The sequence below is a fragment of the Panthera uncia genome (assembly GCF_023721935.1).
Source record: "Panthera uncia isolate 11264 chromosome B2 unlocalized genomic scaffold, Puncia_PCG_1.0 HiC_scaffold_24, whole genome shotgun sequence".
Taxonomy (NCBI): Eukaryota; Metazoa; Chordata; class Mammalia; order Carnivora; family Felidae; genus Panthera; species Panthera uncia.
In genome coordinates, this window is record NW_026057580.1 from 5,717,969 (window position 1) to 5,735,711 (window position 17,743).

Sequence of the window (17,743 nt, forward strand, 5' to 3'; positions counted from 1 at the left end):
CTTGGTGTCTCCATCCTTAAAACGGGCATACAACCAGAACTTCCCTCCCAGGGATAATGTAAAGATTAAATGAAGCAATATATGGAAAGCCCTTAGAGCGGGGCCTGGCATCTGGTAAGTACTAAATAAGTGTCAGCTTATTTATTTTCTGCTGCAGAGTGGGAGGCTGACGTGAGTCACTATGGAGTCCCTCCATTCTTCTCATCAACAGAATTCAGGAGCAGGGTTTCCTACCCAAGGCTGAAACCTAGAAAAAGAACCCCACCTCTGCTGCCTCTTGTTCCCTGGGTGGAGTCAAGAGGAGAAACTACCAGAGGTCAGGTATTCACCATTGCTCCCAGTGCCCTCGGTCATTCCCAAGGCGCCACTGCAAGGAGTGTCAGATGATCCAGGGGCCTTTGACAGGCCAGCCCTTAGGAAACAATATGCTTGAGGGCTTTCCTTTAGGGAGCTGAATCTGCCATGCCATGTTCCCTCTACATTTACTTCAAAGGTACTGCCAAGTAATTCTAACTAAAAGGCAGTTGTTCATTGGTACCATGGTATCAGGAAGGATAATTTATTTTTTTTTTCCTTTTCTAGCCCTCTTACAGGTCCAGCAGTTCCTATTTCTTGTACCTAATTCTCCTCCGTATGTTTCTATTTATCCCTTATATTATTATGCATTCTTCAGTTTCCTTCCAAATGCTATGCAAAATGCTATTAGTTGTACATGCCCACAGCTTCCCAGAATGATCACACACAAGAATATATGGTGCATCGATATCCACACTGGTAAGTAAAAGCAGCACTTTAATAGTCAACATTAAAGAGCTAAAAACCACACCCTTCCAATGCTCTCTCCTTACAACTGAGCTCCAAGAATTCAGTTTCCACCTGCAAGGCAAAATACTCATTTGGAGTGAACCCAATAGTTAGGCTTATTGACAAGACACGAAGGTTTCTTGAATTATTAGACTCTGATTTGGAGAATGAGCAATAGTGGTCCATCAACTGTCACTTCCTAACTCAATAGCCTAAGGAAATTTCCCTTACAGGACAGGGAGAAACAGAGTAACCGCCATCAATTTGGTCCTAAAAACTGCTGACTTGATCTCTATGTGCCAAAGGGCAGAAGATGCCTTTAGGGAGGCAGTGAGAGGAAGACAGGAAAGGAGGCTGATGCGTTGATGCGTGTGAGGAAGCAGCATCAGGCTGGCCTGACAAGTTTCTCTGGGTCTTTCCCCCATGTGCTCTGGACTTTCTGACAGAGGAGTTGGAAACATCACTTTTTTTTTTTTTTTTAAGCTTTGTTGATGACATTTCAAAAATACAAGGAAGTTATATCTGGAATTAAAAACTCTATACATATGAGCTAACTAAAAAAAAAACAAAAAAACAAAAAAACAAAAAAACCAAAGAAACCTCACAAGGCTTTTTGCTTTACAATGTTCCCTTCCTCTGATTTTAGCATAATTTTGAAAATCTTTCCATAATTTCCTCAAGTGTACAAAAATAGCTTTCAAAGGAGACTCAATACAAGGGATTTTTATGACTGATTAGATCTTGGCTTAAAGAGTGACATTATAGAGGTGCCCGGGTGGTTCAGTTGGTTAAGCACCTGACTCTTGATTTGGGCTCAGGTCATGATCTCATGGTCGAGGGATGAAGCCCCATGTCAGGCTTTGCACTGGGCTTGGAGCTTGCTTAAGATCTCTCTATCCGTCCCCAGCTTGAGCTCCCTTCCCCTCTCTCTCATACTCTCAAAAAAAAAAAAAAAAAAAAAAAAAAAAGTTAAAAAAGAGAAAAGAGTAACATTATAAAGTGTAGCTTCCACTAGGAAATTTTTTCTGAATGCAACACTGAGGAGAAAGCATGCTTCCTAAACAGTTTAGATTCCAGTTATGTTGGAATCTAAAGGTTTCAGAACAGTTACACAAAAACTCCCATAATACACTTGTGAAATTAATTTCCATATTCCTTTATCTGGGCAAATAAGATGAATACCACCAAAATAATAAAATGCAGGGCACCTGGGTGGCTCAGCTGGTTAAGCACCTGACTCTTGACTTTGGCTCTGGTCATAATCTCACAGTTCATGAGTTTGAGCCCCACATCAGGCTCCGCACTCACAGCGTAGAGCCTGCTTGGGATTCTTTCTCTCCCCCCCTCCCTACATCTCCTCAGCTCAAGGTCTCTCTCAAAATAAATAAACTTTAAAAAATAAAATAAAATAAAATGCCCTCTGTTCTTTCTCAAAAAGCAAATTTCAGGGGCACCTGGGTGGCTCAGTCAGTTAAACGTCCAACTTCAGCTCAGGTCATGATCTCGAGGTTCATGGATTCAAGTCCCACATCGGGCTCTGTGCTGACAGCTCAGAGCCTGGAGCCTGCTTCAGATTCTGTGTCTCCCTCTCTCTCTGCCCCTCCCCCACTCGTACTCTGTCTCTCAAAAATAAACATTAAAAATAAAAAGGTAAATTTCAAGTCTTATCACACGTTACAATCTTCGCAAAAGGAAACTCCTCAAATGGTATGTCAGACCAGAAATTCCTGTGCTCCCACTGATACACTGTTACTAAATTTAAATGTTCCTTAAATTCAACTTATCGGCAAAACTGCACACTTAGGAGCACTAAGCATACTGTGAGGCAGAGAAAACACTATACTGAAAGGGTAAGACAAAGTGCGACAAAAACCCAGCCCAACAGGCTAAGGACTATTCGAGGATCTGGTTAAAAGCAAGCTGGACTCAGATGTTTTCAATAAATCAATAGCTATTTATGAAAATATCTATTATGGATAGGGATCACAGGAGAGAAAAGGGTAGAATAAGATACACTGAAATTTTCCTTATAAACAAAAATACTCATCCCCACCATGTGTGCTTTGGAATCAAGGGGTTTGAATTTGGTTCCCCCAGGAGTGTTTTTCTGGCAAGTTTCTTAATCTCTCTGAGCCTCAGTTCCTCAATCTGCAAGACAGGGACAACAAAACAAAAACAAAAAAACAAAACCCAAAAAAACCACTATCAAATAGAGTTTTAGTGGGGACTGAATTAAATAAGACAAAATTGAGGGGTGTCTGGGTGGCTCAGGTCGGCTGAGTGTCCGACTTCAGTGCAGGTCATGATCTCACAGTTTGTGAGTTCGAGCCCCGCGTTGGGCTCTGTGCTGACAGTTCAGAACCTGGAGCCTGCTTTGGATTCTGTGTCTTTCTGTGTCTGTCTGTCTGTCTGTCTCTCTCTCTGCCCCTCCCCCGCTCAAGCTCATTCTCTCTCTTTCAAAAATAAAAACAAAAAAAAATTTTTTAAAGACAAAAGCGAGAAAGTGTCTCTCATTAGATGTCAGTACATGTTATTTCCTTTCCCATCATACACTGTCAAGAACACCGTGTAAGTAGTAAAATGCAGGATTCTACCTGGAAAGGGTCTGTCTTCATCACCCCCATGCAGAGGAACTCCCTTATTTTCTGGCATATACTTCTTGGTAATGGGCAAGGACATCAGCCGAATGTGATGGATGAGTGAGCGCCAGGTGTGAGCTCCAGAAAGCACCGGTTCAGGTGGTAATGGGCTGAAAGGTTGAATCACAAAGTAGGCAGTGAGCAAGATTAATCCCAGGGTTACAAGGACCTATAAGGAAAGACAGGAGAAGGATTAATAATTGTCCCAGCAAACAAAATACTTTAATGCCAAGAAAAAAAAGAAACAAAACAAACCAAAAACCCCAGCCTCTTCCATTATTTTCACTGTGCCTTAGGAACTAATCCATTTTCATAAACAAGCCATTTGCATTCATTTTTTAAACCTTTTATAGTTTCATTTTTTAAATTTATTTTATTTATATTTTATTTTTTTTTAATATAATTTATTGCCAAATTGGCTACATTCACTCCTGAATGAAATACATTTAAAGTTTGAGAACTATGAGAACTGCAAGGCTCACCAACCTTCTTCTTTTTTTTTTTTTTCTTTTTTAAGTAGGTTCTATGCCCAGAGTGGGACCTGAACTCACGACCCGGAGATCAAGAGTTGCATGCTCCACCAACTGAGCCACTCAGCACCAGGCTTCTATGGGGCTATGTCCTCCATTAAAAAGTATACACAAATACAGTTTAATTATAAATATATAGCTTTCATCATGGATATTTAACAAAATGGGTCAAATTTCCTAGTAACTCATGGTAACAAGAGCAAAGGCCAACTTATTCATAGGAAAACTAAGGTTAGATGGTAGAAGCAGTCAACAGTAAAATTTGGGGAGAAAGTTGAAGAGTTTGTGCTCTGTTTAAGGAATCTCCAAGTCAAAACACGTTTTTACCTTATACACGGCTATAAGGAGAGGATACTGGGGTGGTCCCCTCTGAGGTTCATTCTTTTCCAGCAGCTGTCTGATAAATTTTTCAATTGCCTTCTCTGACATGCCACATTGATGGCCTGTCTGTCTCACCAAATCAACAGTCTCTGAAAGTTTGTCATAAATGCTGAGCTCATTGGCAGCAAGATCCATGTCTTCCAATACAAAATCCCTGAAAGAAAGTAAATGTAAAAAGAAAGATGGTTTCTTTAAAATACCTTCTTCCTCCAAGTTACTTCCTTTATTTTTTTTTTAATTTTTTAATGTTTTATTTATTTTTGAGAGAGAGAGAAAGAGCGAGCAAGCAAGCAGGTGAGGGGCAGAAGAGAGGGAGACACAGAATCCGAAGCAGGCTCCAGACTCTGAGCCGTCAGCACAGAGCCCAACGCGGGGCTCAAACTCACAAACAGTGAGATCGTGACCTGAGCTGAAGTCAGACACTTAACCAAAGCTGAGCCACTCAGGCACCCCTCAAAGTTACTTCACTTAGAACAGAGCTTCATGGGAAGGACCTGTTTTCCCCAATCCACTGCAAGCCAATGCTTTTGTAGAACATAACGAATGTCTAGATTAGGTCAAGTTAGTACTACACAGCTCTTAAGTGTTCCTTAATTGTGGGCTAGTAACACAGTTTACTGGTTCACAGACACTTTGAGGAGCACTAGTCTACAGCACAATAAATCCCTAATGGGACTCTGAAACACTAGTGCCAACCAAAAGGATTATTGAAACCAATCACAGGTGGTCTGCTACTGGTAATTTACTTAAAAAGAAATGCAATATGGAGTGTTGTTGATCCATTATTTCTTTGCATTTGTATTAGATACACCTTTTAGCAACACAGGAGGAACTAAGCACTGCAAGATTTACTATGGGGAACGTACTGACACGTTTTGCTACTGGCAGAGCAAGAATTTCAGGCAACACAAAAACCATGGCACTGGGACTGTTCAGACCTTGCAGGCTAGAGTCCTCATACTTTTCTGCAAATACAGTTTTAGACAATAAAGAGCATTTTACTTGTATTTCATATACTTGAAAGACCTAAGATCTTTAACTAATTTCAAAATTCAATTTGTTCTCATAGTTACTTTAAAGCCAAATTGTTTCACAGCGGCCACAGAAGAAAAGTAGAAACTAAAGTGGCAGAGTAGAATACTCTCTTGTAACATTTGTAACATGCAATCAAATCGTTCTTTTTAAAAAATGCTTGTGTTATAAGACAACATCTTCTGTCACTTACCAAAGGAAAAACAGTGCTTGGGATTTATGCTCTTTTATTGGTCTCTTTTTCCCTTACATGTAGAAGTCGTCTTATTTCATATATGTCACGCCCAAAGTGCTTCTAACCCCAGAAAGCACTGACGTGGAACAACTCTATTTTTTCAGTAAGGAGATGCTGCCACCTGTAGAGCCAAGGACAACGGTCTTGCAGCTCCTGCAGCTCCGTGGAGAAGAGCAAGCACCTCAGCCTATCTCCCCTTCCAGCAACACCTCCTGATACTGACGGTTTGGTCCCTGGTAGGACTATTAACCCTTTAGTTCACTAGTTTTTAAGTGTGCCTCCACACTGGAGTCACCAGAATTTTTAATGAATGCTCATACCAGGGCCTCAACCCAAACCAATTAAATAAAACAGTATTGGATTTCCAATGGTGAATTAACAGGCAGGTAATCTAGACTGAGGAATTGGTTGGGGAGGGGCGGGAACTCCCACACGCTAAAAGGCCAAATCCCTTCCCCAAACTCTTTGCTCTTGCTCAGACTGTGTTTTCCCTAGGCCACATAGGCTTTCATTTCAAGGTTCAGATAAAAGGATGGTGTCAACTCTATTTAAAAATGTGTATTTTCGGGGCACCTGGGTGGCTCAGTCGGTTAAGCGGCCGACTTCGGCTCAGGTCATGATCTCGTGGTCCGTGAGTTCGAGCCCCGCGTCGGGCTCTGTGCTGACAGCTCAGAGCCTGGAGCCTGTTTCAGATTCTGTGTCTCCCTCTCTCTGACCCTCCCCCGTTCATGCTCTCTCTCTGTCTCAAAAATAAATAAACGTTAAAAAAAAATAATAAAAAATAAATAAATAAAAATGTGTATTTTCAACAAATGGTGCTGGGACAACTAGATATCTACATGCAAAAGAATGAAGTAGGACCCTTCCTTCTACCATACACAAAAATTAACTCAACATGTATCAAACACATACGAGCTAAAACTATAAACTCTTGGAAGAAAACACAGGGGAAAAAGTCTTCATGACCCTCCATTAGGCAATGGCTTCTGAGATACGGCGCCAAAAGCAAGAGCAGAAAAAGAAAAAATAAATTGGACTACATTAAAAATTAACAATTTTTGTGCTACAAATGGTAACTTTTAGGAAAGTGAAATGACAACCCATAGAATGGGGGAAAATATACGCAAACTCTATTTCTGATAAGAGTTCTAGTCCCACGTCGGGCTATGCACTGACAGTGCAGAGCCTGCTTGGGATTCTGTCCCTCTCTCTCTACCCCTCCCGTGCTCTCTCTCTCTTGCACTCTCAAAATAAATAAATAAACTTAAAAAAAAAAAGTCAGATAATAAGTTGGGAGATATTGAGCATCTGGAACTCCTGTACACTGCTGGTGGGAATATAAAATGGTGCAGCTGCTTTGGAAAACAGCTGGACAGTTTCTCAAAAACTTAAGCAGGGTTACCATATGATCCAGCAATTCCACTTGTTAAGTATGAACTCAAGAGAATTTAAAACATATTTCTGCACAAAAATTTGTACATGGATATCCAAGCATTATTCATAATAGCTCAAAAATAAAGCGATCCAAATGTCCATGAACTACTAAATGGATGGATAAAATGTAGTATATCCATACAATAGAATATGATTGAATAAAAAGGAATAAAGTATGGATACCAACAACATAGGTGAACCTTGAAAACCTTAAGCTAAGTGGGAGACAGTCAAAAAAGATGACATGTTGTAAGACTGTATTAATAAAATGCAAAAAGTTAATAATAGAGGCAATCTATAGAGACAGGAAGTAGATTAATTAGTGGTTATGCAGACACAGAGTGGAGAAGAACGGGAACTGACTGTCGGTAGATCCAAGGGTTTCTTTCTAGAGTGACAGAAATGTTCAAAACTTAAATTGTGGTGATAGTTGCACAACTTTGTGAATGTACTAAAAAACACTGAATTGTACGTTTCAAACAGGTGGATTTTATGGCACATAAATTAAATTTCAGTAAAGATGTTTTTAAAATGTGTATTTATAGGACCTATAGCTCAGGGGTTAGAGCACTGGTCTTGTACAATGTATTTTTATAGAATTTGAACTTACCCCTGCTATGGCATTTATTAAACTATGCTGTTATGATTTTGGCTAAGTCACCTGGTCTATTTCCTCACCTAAAAAAATAAAGGGACTGAACTAAGAGGTTTTCAAAGTCCCCTCTAGCTCTAAAATTTTAAGGGCATTGGAAGGCTTTGGGAAGTAGAAACACTTCAATTCATTAGAAACTAAAGACTTATGTCCAATTACATTCCTAAATGACCACTTCCAGTTGTGCCATCCTAAATGCAGGCACCGTGCTAAGCACACAAGAAACATGATCTTAGTAAATCATCACAGCAATCCCAAAAGGTAGGTGTGATTTTTTTTATTAAGTTTTTAATTTTAATTCCAGTATAGTTAACATACAGTATTCTATTAATTTCAGGTATACAATATAGTGATTCAACAATTCTGTACATTACCCAGCGCTCATCATGGTAAGTGGACTCTTAATCCCCTTTACCTATTTCACCCATTCCCCCCACTTCCACCAACCTCCCCTTGGGCAACCACCAGTTTGTTCTCTATAGTTAAGAGTCTTTTTTTTTGGTTTGTCTCTTTGCTTTTTGTTTTGCCAAAAGGTAGATGTGATTAATCCCATTTCACAGATGTTGAAAGTAAGGCTCAGAAAGGTTCCATAACTTGCCAGGATGTGGAGTCAAGTGTGCCTGACTTCCAAGTTGATGCTTTTAACCTTTATGCATGCTGCCTCCCTTACCAAGTATTTTCCTATTCTGAGCTGGCAGTGTGGAAACCACAACACCATGCCCCTCGATTATCACAAATGACTGGCTGAGAACTGGACAAGTGATCAACTACAATGATTCCTGGAAAAAGAATAAAGCGATAACTTATTGCAACATTTTTCACATCTTGATTTTGTGACTAGTGATTCCAGAGATAGAATTTTTTCCTGTTGAAATTAACAAAGATATTCCAAGCAAGCAAGCGAGGATAATGTTTGTTCAAAAAAACTACAATAAATTACCCAACGACATCCAGTCAAAATCCACTAAAACTCATTAAAGGACTAGAAAAGAGAGCAGGGAGAATTCTGGAAAGGATTCCAGTAAAAAATTCTGAAAAGTATTGGAAGGTGGGGTACGTGTAGGTAATCCCTCAGGCAGAAGAGAACATCATATTGGTGGGCCTTTAGGAGAACCGTGAAGGGAACAGAAGTACAAGTGAGGTTCAAAAGAAAATCAACTATCACCATTTCTGATGACTACTTCACAACCTTTGTAAATCTCTGCCTACTTTCAGGACACATAAAAACCTCACTAAACCCCCAGTTTTTATCACAAAAACAACACTTTTTGGTTTTCTTTTTTCTTTTTTTTTGGTAATTCAAGTATACAATGGTATTATGATACTGACTATATTTTTGCAAGCTGTACATCCTTTCTCCTTGAAATTTTGACATATTTCCCAAGTTACTGGAAGGGTCTTTACCAATAACTTCATAAAGTTTCTAAGAGCACGTGGGGATCTTCATAATAAGCCCTCTTTCTGGCTTTCGTTAGACAAGTGGTCCTCAACTGGGGGCAATTCTGGACAGGGACATTTGGAAAGTCTGGAGACATTTTGATGGTCACATTTGAGGGGTACTGGCATCTAGTAGATATGATGTCAATTAAGCACACACAAAAAATCTTGTCCCTTTGGGTTGGGATTTCATACCAGCAAAGCAGCTCCCTTGCTGAGATTTGAAAGCCTTCAACACAAGGATTTGTATTAAAAACAAAAAACAAAACAAAACAAAAAACCACACACACACACAAAACAAAAAAAACCTCAAACACAAAGTCATGGCTTAGCATCAAGTATGAGGGCACTGACTGAAATCAGCTGAGCAAAGGCAATTCCTTTACCTCCAGAAAGAAAGAAGATCCAACTCTAGCAGGAATGAGCTTTGCCACAGAGGGAAGTTCCAAAGAGTGAGCTTGACTCTTAACCTGCAAGGGCACAGGCAGGGTCACTAGCAGAATTATAAAAATCAAGGTATCATGCACCACCCTAGACATCCTGAATTGCCAGAATCTCTGGGAGTGGGATCCTGGTGCAGAAGTATTCAAACTCTTCCCTGATGAGAAAAGGCACACTCCCAAATGGGAGACACTGCTCTAGAACAGCCGTTCAACTAGAGGTGATTCTGCTCCTCAGGGGACATTTGGCAATGTCTGAGACATTTCTGATTGTCAAAACTGGAGGGGCACTACTGGCATCCAGTGGGTGAAGACTAAACATCCCACAACAAAGAACTGTCCCGTTGAAAATGTTAAGAGTGCTGAGGTGAAGAAATTCTGCTTTCAAGGGAGGCCAGGGTGGAGGCAAGGGGTGGGGGGGGAGATAAGCCAGGAGGCTGTTCACTTCTGAAGGAGCATCTCAGGAATAGAAGGAAGCCACTGACAGCTCTGATGAGATGTTCTCCACAATTCCTTCTGTGTCTCAGTCTAGGAAAAAAACAGGACAGAGGCATAACCAATAGAATGACTCTAACAGAACTTACAATAAAAGTTTGTTTACTGCAGAAAACAGGTTAAGAGGTCCAACTAAATGCGAACCTCTCCTTTGTCCTGTTTAATACAGAACTTCTTTATGGTTATAAATATGTCCTAAACACTGATTTGACAGTGAACACCTGGAGGTGCTCAGCTTTCCAAACTAAACAGCTGTGCCAGCTAGACAAGTCTAAGATGCAAAATAGATGCATCTAGCTACACAAAAAGGGGTGGGCTCCTCGGGGGCTCAGAAGGTCGACTCTTGAATTTGGCTCAGGTCATGATCCCAGGGTCATGGGACTGAGCCCCAAGGTGCGGTCCGTGCTGAGCATGGAGCCTGCTAAAGATTTTCTCTCTCTCTCCCTCTGCCCCTCTCCCCTGCTTGCATGCTCTCTCTCTAGAATAAATAAACTTTATTTCTACCTGCTCGTATCCTCATCTTTTCCAGTTTCTATTAAAAAAAAAAAAAAATCCCTTCTAGAATTCCAGTGCTCGTGTTCTCCCTCCAGAGCCAAGTTCCTTAAAAAAAGAAAAGAAAAAAAAAAAAAAAAGGCATCACTTCACCTTCGTGTTTCTAAGGTCTCCATGTCTTTATTAACCACTCAAATCACATTTCTGCCCCCCTCACACCACTAATATAGCTCTCAGGTCACCAATGGCTCTCTACATGCCAAGTCAAAAGGACGTTTTCTCAATTACTACCTTAACTGACCTCTCCACAGAAGTTCCTGTTGCCAGCCATTTCCTCCCTCAAGTGCTCTCAAACCTTAGCATAATTCTCTTATCTCAGAGACCATACCCCTGAATGCTGGTATTCATCACAGTTGTCCTTGATCTTCTCATTCCCTCCCTGGCTTTAACTACCAGCTATTAGTGATTTCCAAATCTCTTCTCCAGTCTAAAACCCTCCAGAACTCCAGACCCATCCACCTATCTATATACCAGACACTCTGGCAGAAATTTCCTTCTGTTCCCTATATGTAATGTGCCCATAACTGACTTATTATTCCTGCCCTCCCACCCCCGCAACCCATTTCTCCTACTGTATTCTGTTTTGTAATTAATGGAAACACCAGTTCTCCATATTTAAAACCCCTCCTTTTTCATCACCACTAATAAACCAATCACTAAATCCTCGATTCTACTCCCTGTATAGTTCCCACATTCATCATCTCCTTTTTAGCTCTACATTAATGGTAGTCAAGGCTCTCAACATCTGTCCCGTGGACCATCACAAAGATAAATTTAATCTCTATACTGCCAGTTCTCCTTCTCCTCTCTGATCCATCCTCAACTCGCCCCACAAATTATTTTTCTGAAACAAATCAGCTAATGTTACTTGTCTATTTAAAGCAACTTCCTTGAATCCCCATGTCCTGCTGTGGAACAATTTAGCAAGGTGGTTAAGAAGGCAAATGGACTTGGAAAAAGCTAAATACAAACACTGATTGTTTGTGAATCTTCCACTACTGTATAGTCATGAGACAGTACTTAATCTAAGCCTCTGAGTTTTCATCATTTTATAAAATGGGGATAATTGTGTCTTTCCAACACTGCTGTGAAGGGATTACGAGATGATGAATGTAAAACATTTGTCCCAATACCCAAATTTAAGACTTGGTAATTTTAATAAGACGAAGTTCAAATTACTTAGCTTCCCATTATGACCTGGTCACTGCCTACCTGTTCAGTCTCATTTCCTATTCCTTCCTCACGTTCTTCACTGCCATCCCATTTTACGTCTTTTTGCTTTTGTACAAATAATTGTCTCTGCCCACCATGGGGAAAAGCCCCCATGCTCTTCCAATCAGTGAACTCCTTATTCCAGCCTTGATGTTTGTCCTTTGAACCCTAAACACAACTCTGATCACTTTGTATTATATTTATTTCCATGTCTCTTCACACTAAATTGTTCCTTGTGTTAAAAAGAAAACCACAGGCCCAAAATGGTGTCACTTAGGTTAGGGCCCCAAGCGAGCAAACCAAGACTTGACATCTAAGCTAACTGCAGTTTCAAATCCCTTGGAAATGTGACTTTACCCAGACAACATGGAATTTCCTGGTCAGTGCTAGAACATTTACTGATAAACCCCATTCCCCCTTAGAATGACCTTGCCTAAAAAACCGGCAATGCCTAAAAAAAAATAATTTCCTTTACTTCACTCTCTACCTTGAAAAGCCTTTCCTTTCCTGTAGCCCTTTAGGAGCTCCTCTCTACTTGTCAGATGGGATGCTGCCTGATTCATGATTTAATTACAGCAATTAGATGTTCAAAATTTACTCGTTTGAATTTTTTGTTATTTAACACTTGAAAGCAGAGATAAGTGGAGAAAATATCAGAACAACAGACATGGAAATTCACCTCAGAGTCATGGAACCTGATCAGTATCGTCTGAACAAATTTATACAAAGGAACTGATCATTCTGTTCTCAAACTAATTTAACTAATGGTTGGTTTATTTTACCATTTATTCTTCTTATTTTTAAAAATACATCAACCTAAGGAGGGTTTAGGTGAGTAGATTAGGAACCTCTCATTTAGAGAATCTCTGTGGTGTTGCTAGGTAGCTTGTTAGAGGAACAGGGATTAAAACTGGATCTTGAAAATTGTTTTGGTTCAAAGCAGAAAGAGCCTAACATGGACACTCTTTGGTATGCGACTTGGACTAAGTGAACTTTAGTCAAACTTCAACGTAGCAAAGTTGAATTTAGGTTAAAGGATGTTGTTCCTTAGAGAGAAATTGTGATAAACCCTGAACACACGATTTCATTAAGGGAGAAATGCCCATAGAGGATTCCACCATGGAAACAACCAGATGAGCAACCTGAAAAAGTCAGAATAGTTAAGCATCCGGGAGTAGTTTCTATTATCAAGCGATGACTAAATACTTTAAATATACTCGCGAATACCAAGGCTATACGAGCTCTTAAATAGGAAAACCTGTGACCAGCAAGGTTGGTGGTCTTAGGAACACTAGGCAGGAGATTTTTGTAGCAAATGGTGATTACAAACACCCCATTATCGGGTCAATAAATCAAGTCATATAACTCTGAAATCCTACATGCTATGTTTATCGCATACAAGTCCACACTTTATTAGAAAAAGACGTTTCGAAGGGGGGCGGGGAATCAACTCAACATACTAAAAAATTAGGAATTTTGTCAAAAGGGCAGTGAAATCTAGACTTCGCTAGCACCGATGGTGTTCTGGACACTGCTGTGACACCTGCGAAACAAGCCCCAACAGGGTCGACCTCGCTTTGCTCGGCCCCGCGGAGCCAAGGAAAAGACGTCTTATGGGAGTCGATCCTGGGGGAGCTGCCGGCGGTGCTGTCAATCTGCGAAACCCCAGAGGCTCAGAAAAAGAGGTTTGCGCAAGGGCAAGAGGAAAAGGGCCGCGCGAGGGTGTCACGGACGGGAGCGGCGGTGAGGCTGTCACAGGGCGGCCTCCCCCCTCCCGGCCTCGGGCCCCAGTCACTCACAAGCGGGGCCCGCGCCCCCTCGGGCTCCTCCCGCCTCGGGGACTTCAGCCTCGGGGCGAGGAGGGTAAGCCGCCAACCTCCTACTTCCGGGCGCGCAACCCGGAAGCAACTCCCATGCCACAGGCGAGGCCGCGCGTGCTAGGGTGGCTCCTTCCTCACGCCACGCGCTTGCGTCAGAAACAGAATCCGCGACTTGGCCACGCGCGCGCGCGCGAAGTTCCGCGAGATCTGGAGAGTGCGGGTTCCTGCTCCCCCTGGCGTCAGGTTCCTCCTGCTCGTACCCTTTCAGGCCTTACCAGGGTCTGTCCTCTTCCGCGCTCGCGCGGATTTAGCAGCTGAACTGATTCATCCAACGGCCTTTGATTGGCCCCCCCCCCCCACTCCGTGCCAGGCAGCGTGTTAGGCATTAAGGAGTGGGAAGGACAGGTAACGGAGGGCAGGCCCTCACCTGTGGGAGCTTAGTTTTAATGAGAGAAAGACAACAAACATTTGGTTTCCAACTTTCCGGGCTAGCGGAGCAAGGACAGCAGGTGCAGAGCATGCGTTCTCCTCTTCAACCTCTGTCCCAGGGTAACCCCTGGCTTTATAAGGCATTTGCATTACAGGTTCTGCGCCCCCTGGTGGGGAGTGACGCCATGACAGTTCCAGCAGGAACCTTGTAGGGTCAAAGTTCTCCTCCACAGGTAGGAGGCGTCTCCCCAAAGATGTGAGGCAGCTTCCATTAGAGACCGCCTCCTGCATGGCTCAAGACCCTACTTACTTAGAAAAAACTGTATCCTCGGTGACTCCTCAACCCCCGTCTCCTCCATTATGACCGTGTACTGGTGGTTTAATAAACCACTTCTTGCTTTGTACCTCCCTGCTGTCGTTATTCGAGCGCGGATCCTCCTATAAATCTTTCGAGGGGAATCCAAGAACTGAGACTTCCACTGACACCATGCAAGCTTACCCCAGTAACATCTTTTGGTGCCGCGACTCCGATCGCCCAAGGTAAGACAGTCCTCACCCCGTTGAGGCTAGAGGATCCCTATCTGATTTACTTTCTCGGAGATCAGCTCTCACTCTGCAATTTGGCCACTACTGTTACTGTCTATAGTTCTTCCTCTCCTAAACCACTTCTGCCATCACTCTCACAAAGTCTGTGCCCCTCAAACCCCGAGGACGTGCTGTATATATGTGAAAGCCTCTACATCTGCTGGGCCGGTCCATTTTCATACTCATTCAATCTCCTGGATGATTCATCTAACCAGTAGTTCTCCCTCTGTGTTGTTGCCTCAAATCACACCTTCTTACGTGTTTCCCTCCCCTTCCCTTTCCGGAAAGATGGTCTCAATCAGCCTCTGATACTTAAATCCAAGTTGGGTACATGATAATCACAGTCTCCAGCGGGAGTTTATTTCTAAGAGGGTAAGGGCAAATCTTTGTGTCTATTCCAACTCCTCGAGTTAATACTTTTGAGAGGAAATCTACTCCTGAAAACATTGTTGCACTATATGCTAACTAATTTGGATGTAAATTAAAAAAAAAAAAAAAACAACAACTGAGAGGAGCCTGGGATGAAATCTGGAAATGGAACCACATAGATGTTGAAGGCTGGGGCATACATCCTGGCACTCAGGGACTCGTTAGGGGTTATAAAATATACCAGATCCCTCCCTCATGGGCACCTCAATTTGGGGGAGGCAAGTAAAGAAAGGACAGGCTGCAATAATACTAATTTGGGCTGTGCGCCTCCCCTGAGGGGACATCCTTGAAGGGTCATTCTTCAAAGGAGGTAGAAAGGCCACCTCTCCTCTTGATACACAACATTCCAAGGGGACACTCTTGGAATACTGTGTCTACTTCTTCCCCTTCTCTTTGCTATTCCCTTACATATGGGAAACCCGATGGCAGTTCCCGGGGTTCACCACTGGGATGCATCCTCACTAACTGGGATAAGTTTGACCCCCAACCTTTAAAGAGGAAAAGGCTCATCTTTTTCTGCAATACAGCATGGCCCCAATATAAACTAAGAGATGGGGCAACAGGGCCCTACAATTGGACACTGGATTATAACACCATCTTAAACTAGACCTATTTTGTATAAACCAGACAAAGTGGTCTCAGTTCCCTTAGGTCCAAGCCTTTATGTTAAACAAACCTCACACTTTTCAAAACCTGCAAAATTCAGCTGTCCACTTTAGATTTCCTCACAGGCCTAAGTCCTAAGTCCCCTCCCCCACCACCAGAGGAGGCTTCCCCAAGCCCCACCAAATCCTACCATAGCCCAAAACGATGATCCATTGCCCCATATCCAAGACCACCAACACTGTCAAGTCCTAACAAGCCCCTTCCAATTCTGTGTCTCCTCCAGGAAATAGTTGAGCCAACCAGAACCACCATGTGGGTCCAAACTCCCTTCTTTATGAGTGATCTCCACCAAATCCAGAAGGACTTGGGAGATTTTTCCTAGGACCTTGACAGTTACATGTCAGGACTTCAGGGTTTTATACTAACTTTTGATTTGTCCTGGAAGGACATAGTGCTCATTCTCAATCAGACTCTCTCCAAGGCAGACTGAGATAGAATTGGGGAGCCCACCATCTAATCTGGGGATAAACTTCATAGTTCCAGTGCAAGGTATCTGGCAGATAACATGGCAGTTCCAATAACAGATCCTCATTGGAACTATGACACTGCACAAGGGCAATGGTCCCAAGACCATCTTATAATCTGTCTAACAAATGGAATGTCAAGATGCCAGTCAAAGCCAATTAATTATATAACAAGCTGGCTTTCATAAACCAGGAAAAGGAAGAAAACCCCACAACCTTTATGGAAAGACTGAGAGAGACTTCAGCTAAACATACTCTTGATCCCAGATGAGAGGCTGGTCTTACAGTTCTTAATGGTCGACTCATCACTCAGGCCACCCCAGATATTAGGAGGAAGCTCCAAAAATTATCCCTAGGGCCAGACATCCCAAGCTCTGAACTCCTTAAGGTGGTCAATTTTGTGTTCTATGGCCAGGACCAGGAGAAGGAAAAAAAAGGGAAAAGAAAAAACGTAAGGATCAGAGACAGGCTCAACTCCTGGTGGCCTTGCAATGCCAGCCATCACCCCAGGGTCGCCCCCTCAAAAGGGAGACACCAAAAGGAGCCTGCTACCATTTCAAAAAGGAGGGACACTGGAGAGATGTCTGTTCCTTAAGCTCCCTAATATGGCCTGTCCTAATGTCCTCAAACAGGACACTGAGAGACTGCCCCACTAATGGGACAACCAGGGGTTCAGCATCCCTTCAAGCTGTCACCACCATGGATTGAGGCAACCTATGGCACCAATGGGCTCCTCCACTCACTGTTTCCCTCATTGTGACAGAGCCCAGGGTGACCCCTTGACATGGCAGGTAGGACAGTTTTCTCTTGGACATGGGAACCACTTATTCTGTCTTATCCTCCTTTACGGTAAGCTTTCCTTCAACTCCTGTCTGGTTATGGGAGTGAAGAGCCTACCAACAAAGCTAACCTAACATTCATATATTCTTGGGACTCAGTCAGTGCCTTTGAGAGGCTCTATGGGAAAAACAGGTCCTACTAAAGCCAGACCACTCAAACCCAGCATCCCTGGTCCAACCAGGAGATAAGGTCCTAATTAAAACCTGGATAGATTGAGCTCCCGGATCCCAACAAATGCCTTTATGGAAGGGACCCTATACTGTTCTTTTATCCACCCCTACAACCATCAAGGTCCCAGGAATCTCCAGCTGGATCCATCTCTCCCGAGCCAAGCCTGCTGTGACCTCTAACAAAGAGGACAACCCTGATACCTCTGAGTATACCGGTGAGCCACTGGAAGACCTCAAACTGCTCTTCAAAAAGGGGCCATCTCAGATAAATCCTAAAGTCCTCTATTCTGTTATGTCCAATACCTTAGTGTAGTCCTGCAGGGGGACTTCCAAGACTATACCCTTAAAGAAATCCATAGGTATGGCACCTCTTTGATCACAAGCCACTTCTGCCTCATGCTGCCCCGTAGCCCCCCTCACTTAATACTGCTCAACGCTATCTCAACAACACCAATTCTAATTCCTCTTGGTGGATATGTGTGGGACCCCACTTAGCC

At 42.6% G+C, this 17,743-nt stretch overlaps 1 protein-coding gene across 5 annotated transcripts in view; it reads right to left on the reverse strand.

Annotated features, from left to right (window-relative positions):
• Positions 1-17,743, reverse strand: part of CB2H6orf89 (chromosome B2 C6orf89 homolog) — a 40,576-nt gene that overhangs the window by 19,582 nt on the left and 3,251 nt on the right. The window contains exons 1-4 of one of the 5 annotated variants that reach the window (XM_049653361.1): positions 10,030-10,046; positions 9,531-9,614; positions 4,301-4,508; positions 3,399-3,612 (exon numbers count right to left, since the gene is read on the reverse strand). In XM_049653361.1, the coding sequence (XP_049509318.1) occupies positions 3,399-3,612; positions 4,301-4,508; positions 9,531-9,614; positions 10,030-10,043 (520 nt within the window). In that variant the 5' untranslated portion in view covers positions 10,044-10,046. Of the gene's footprint in view, positions 1-3,398; positions 3,613-4,300; positions 4,509-9,530; positions 9,615-10,029; positions 10,047-13,642; positions 16,262-17,743 lie in introns of those variants that run through there. The other 4 variants (XM_049653362.1, XM_049653364.1, XM_049653363.1 and 1 more) reach the window with 4 other exon arrangements.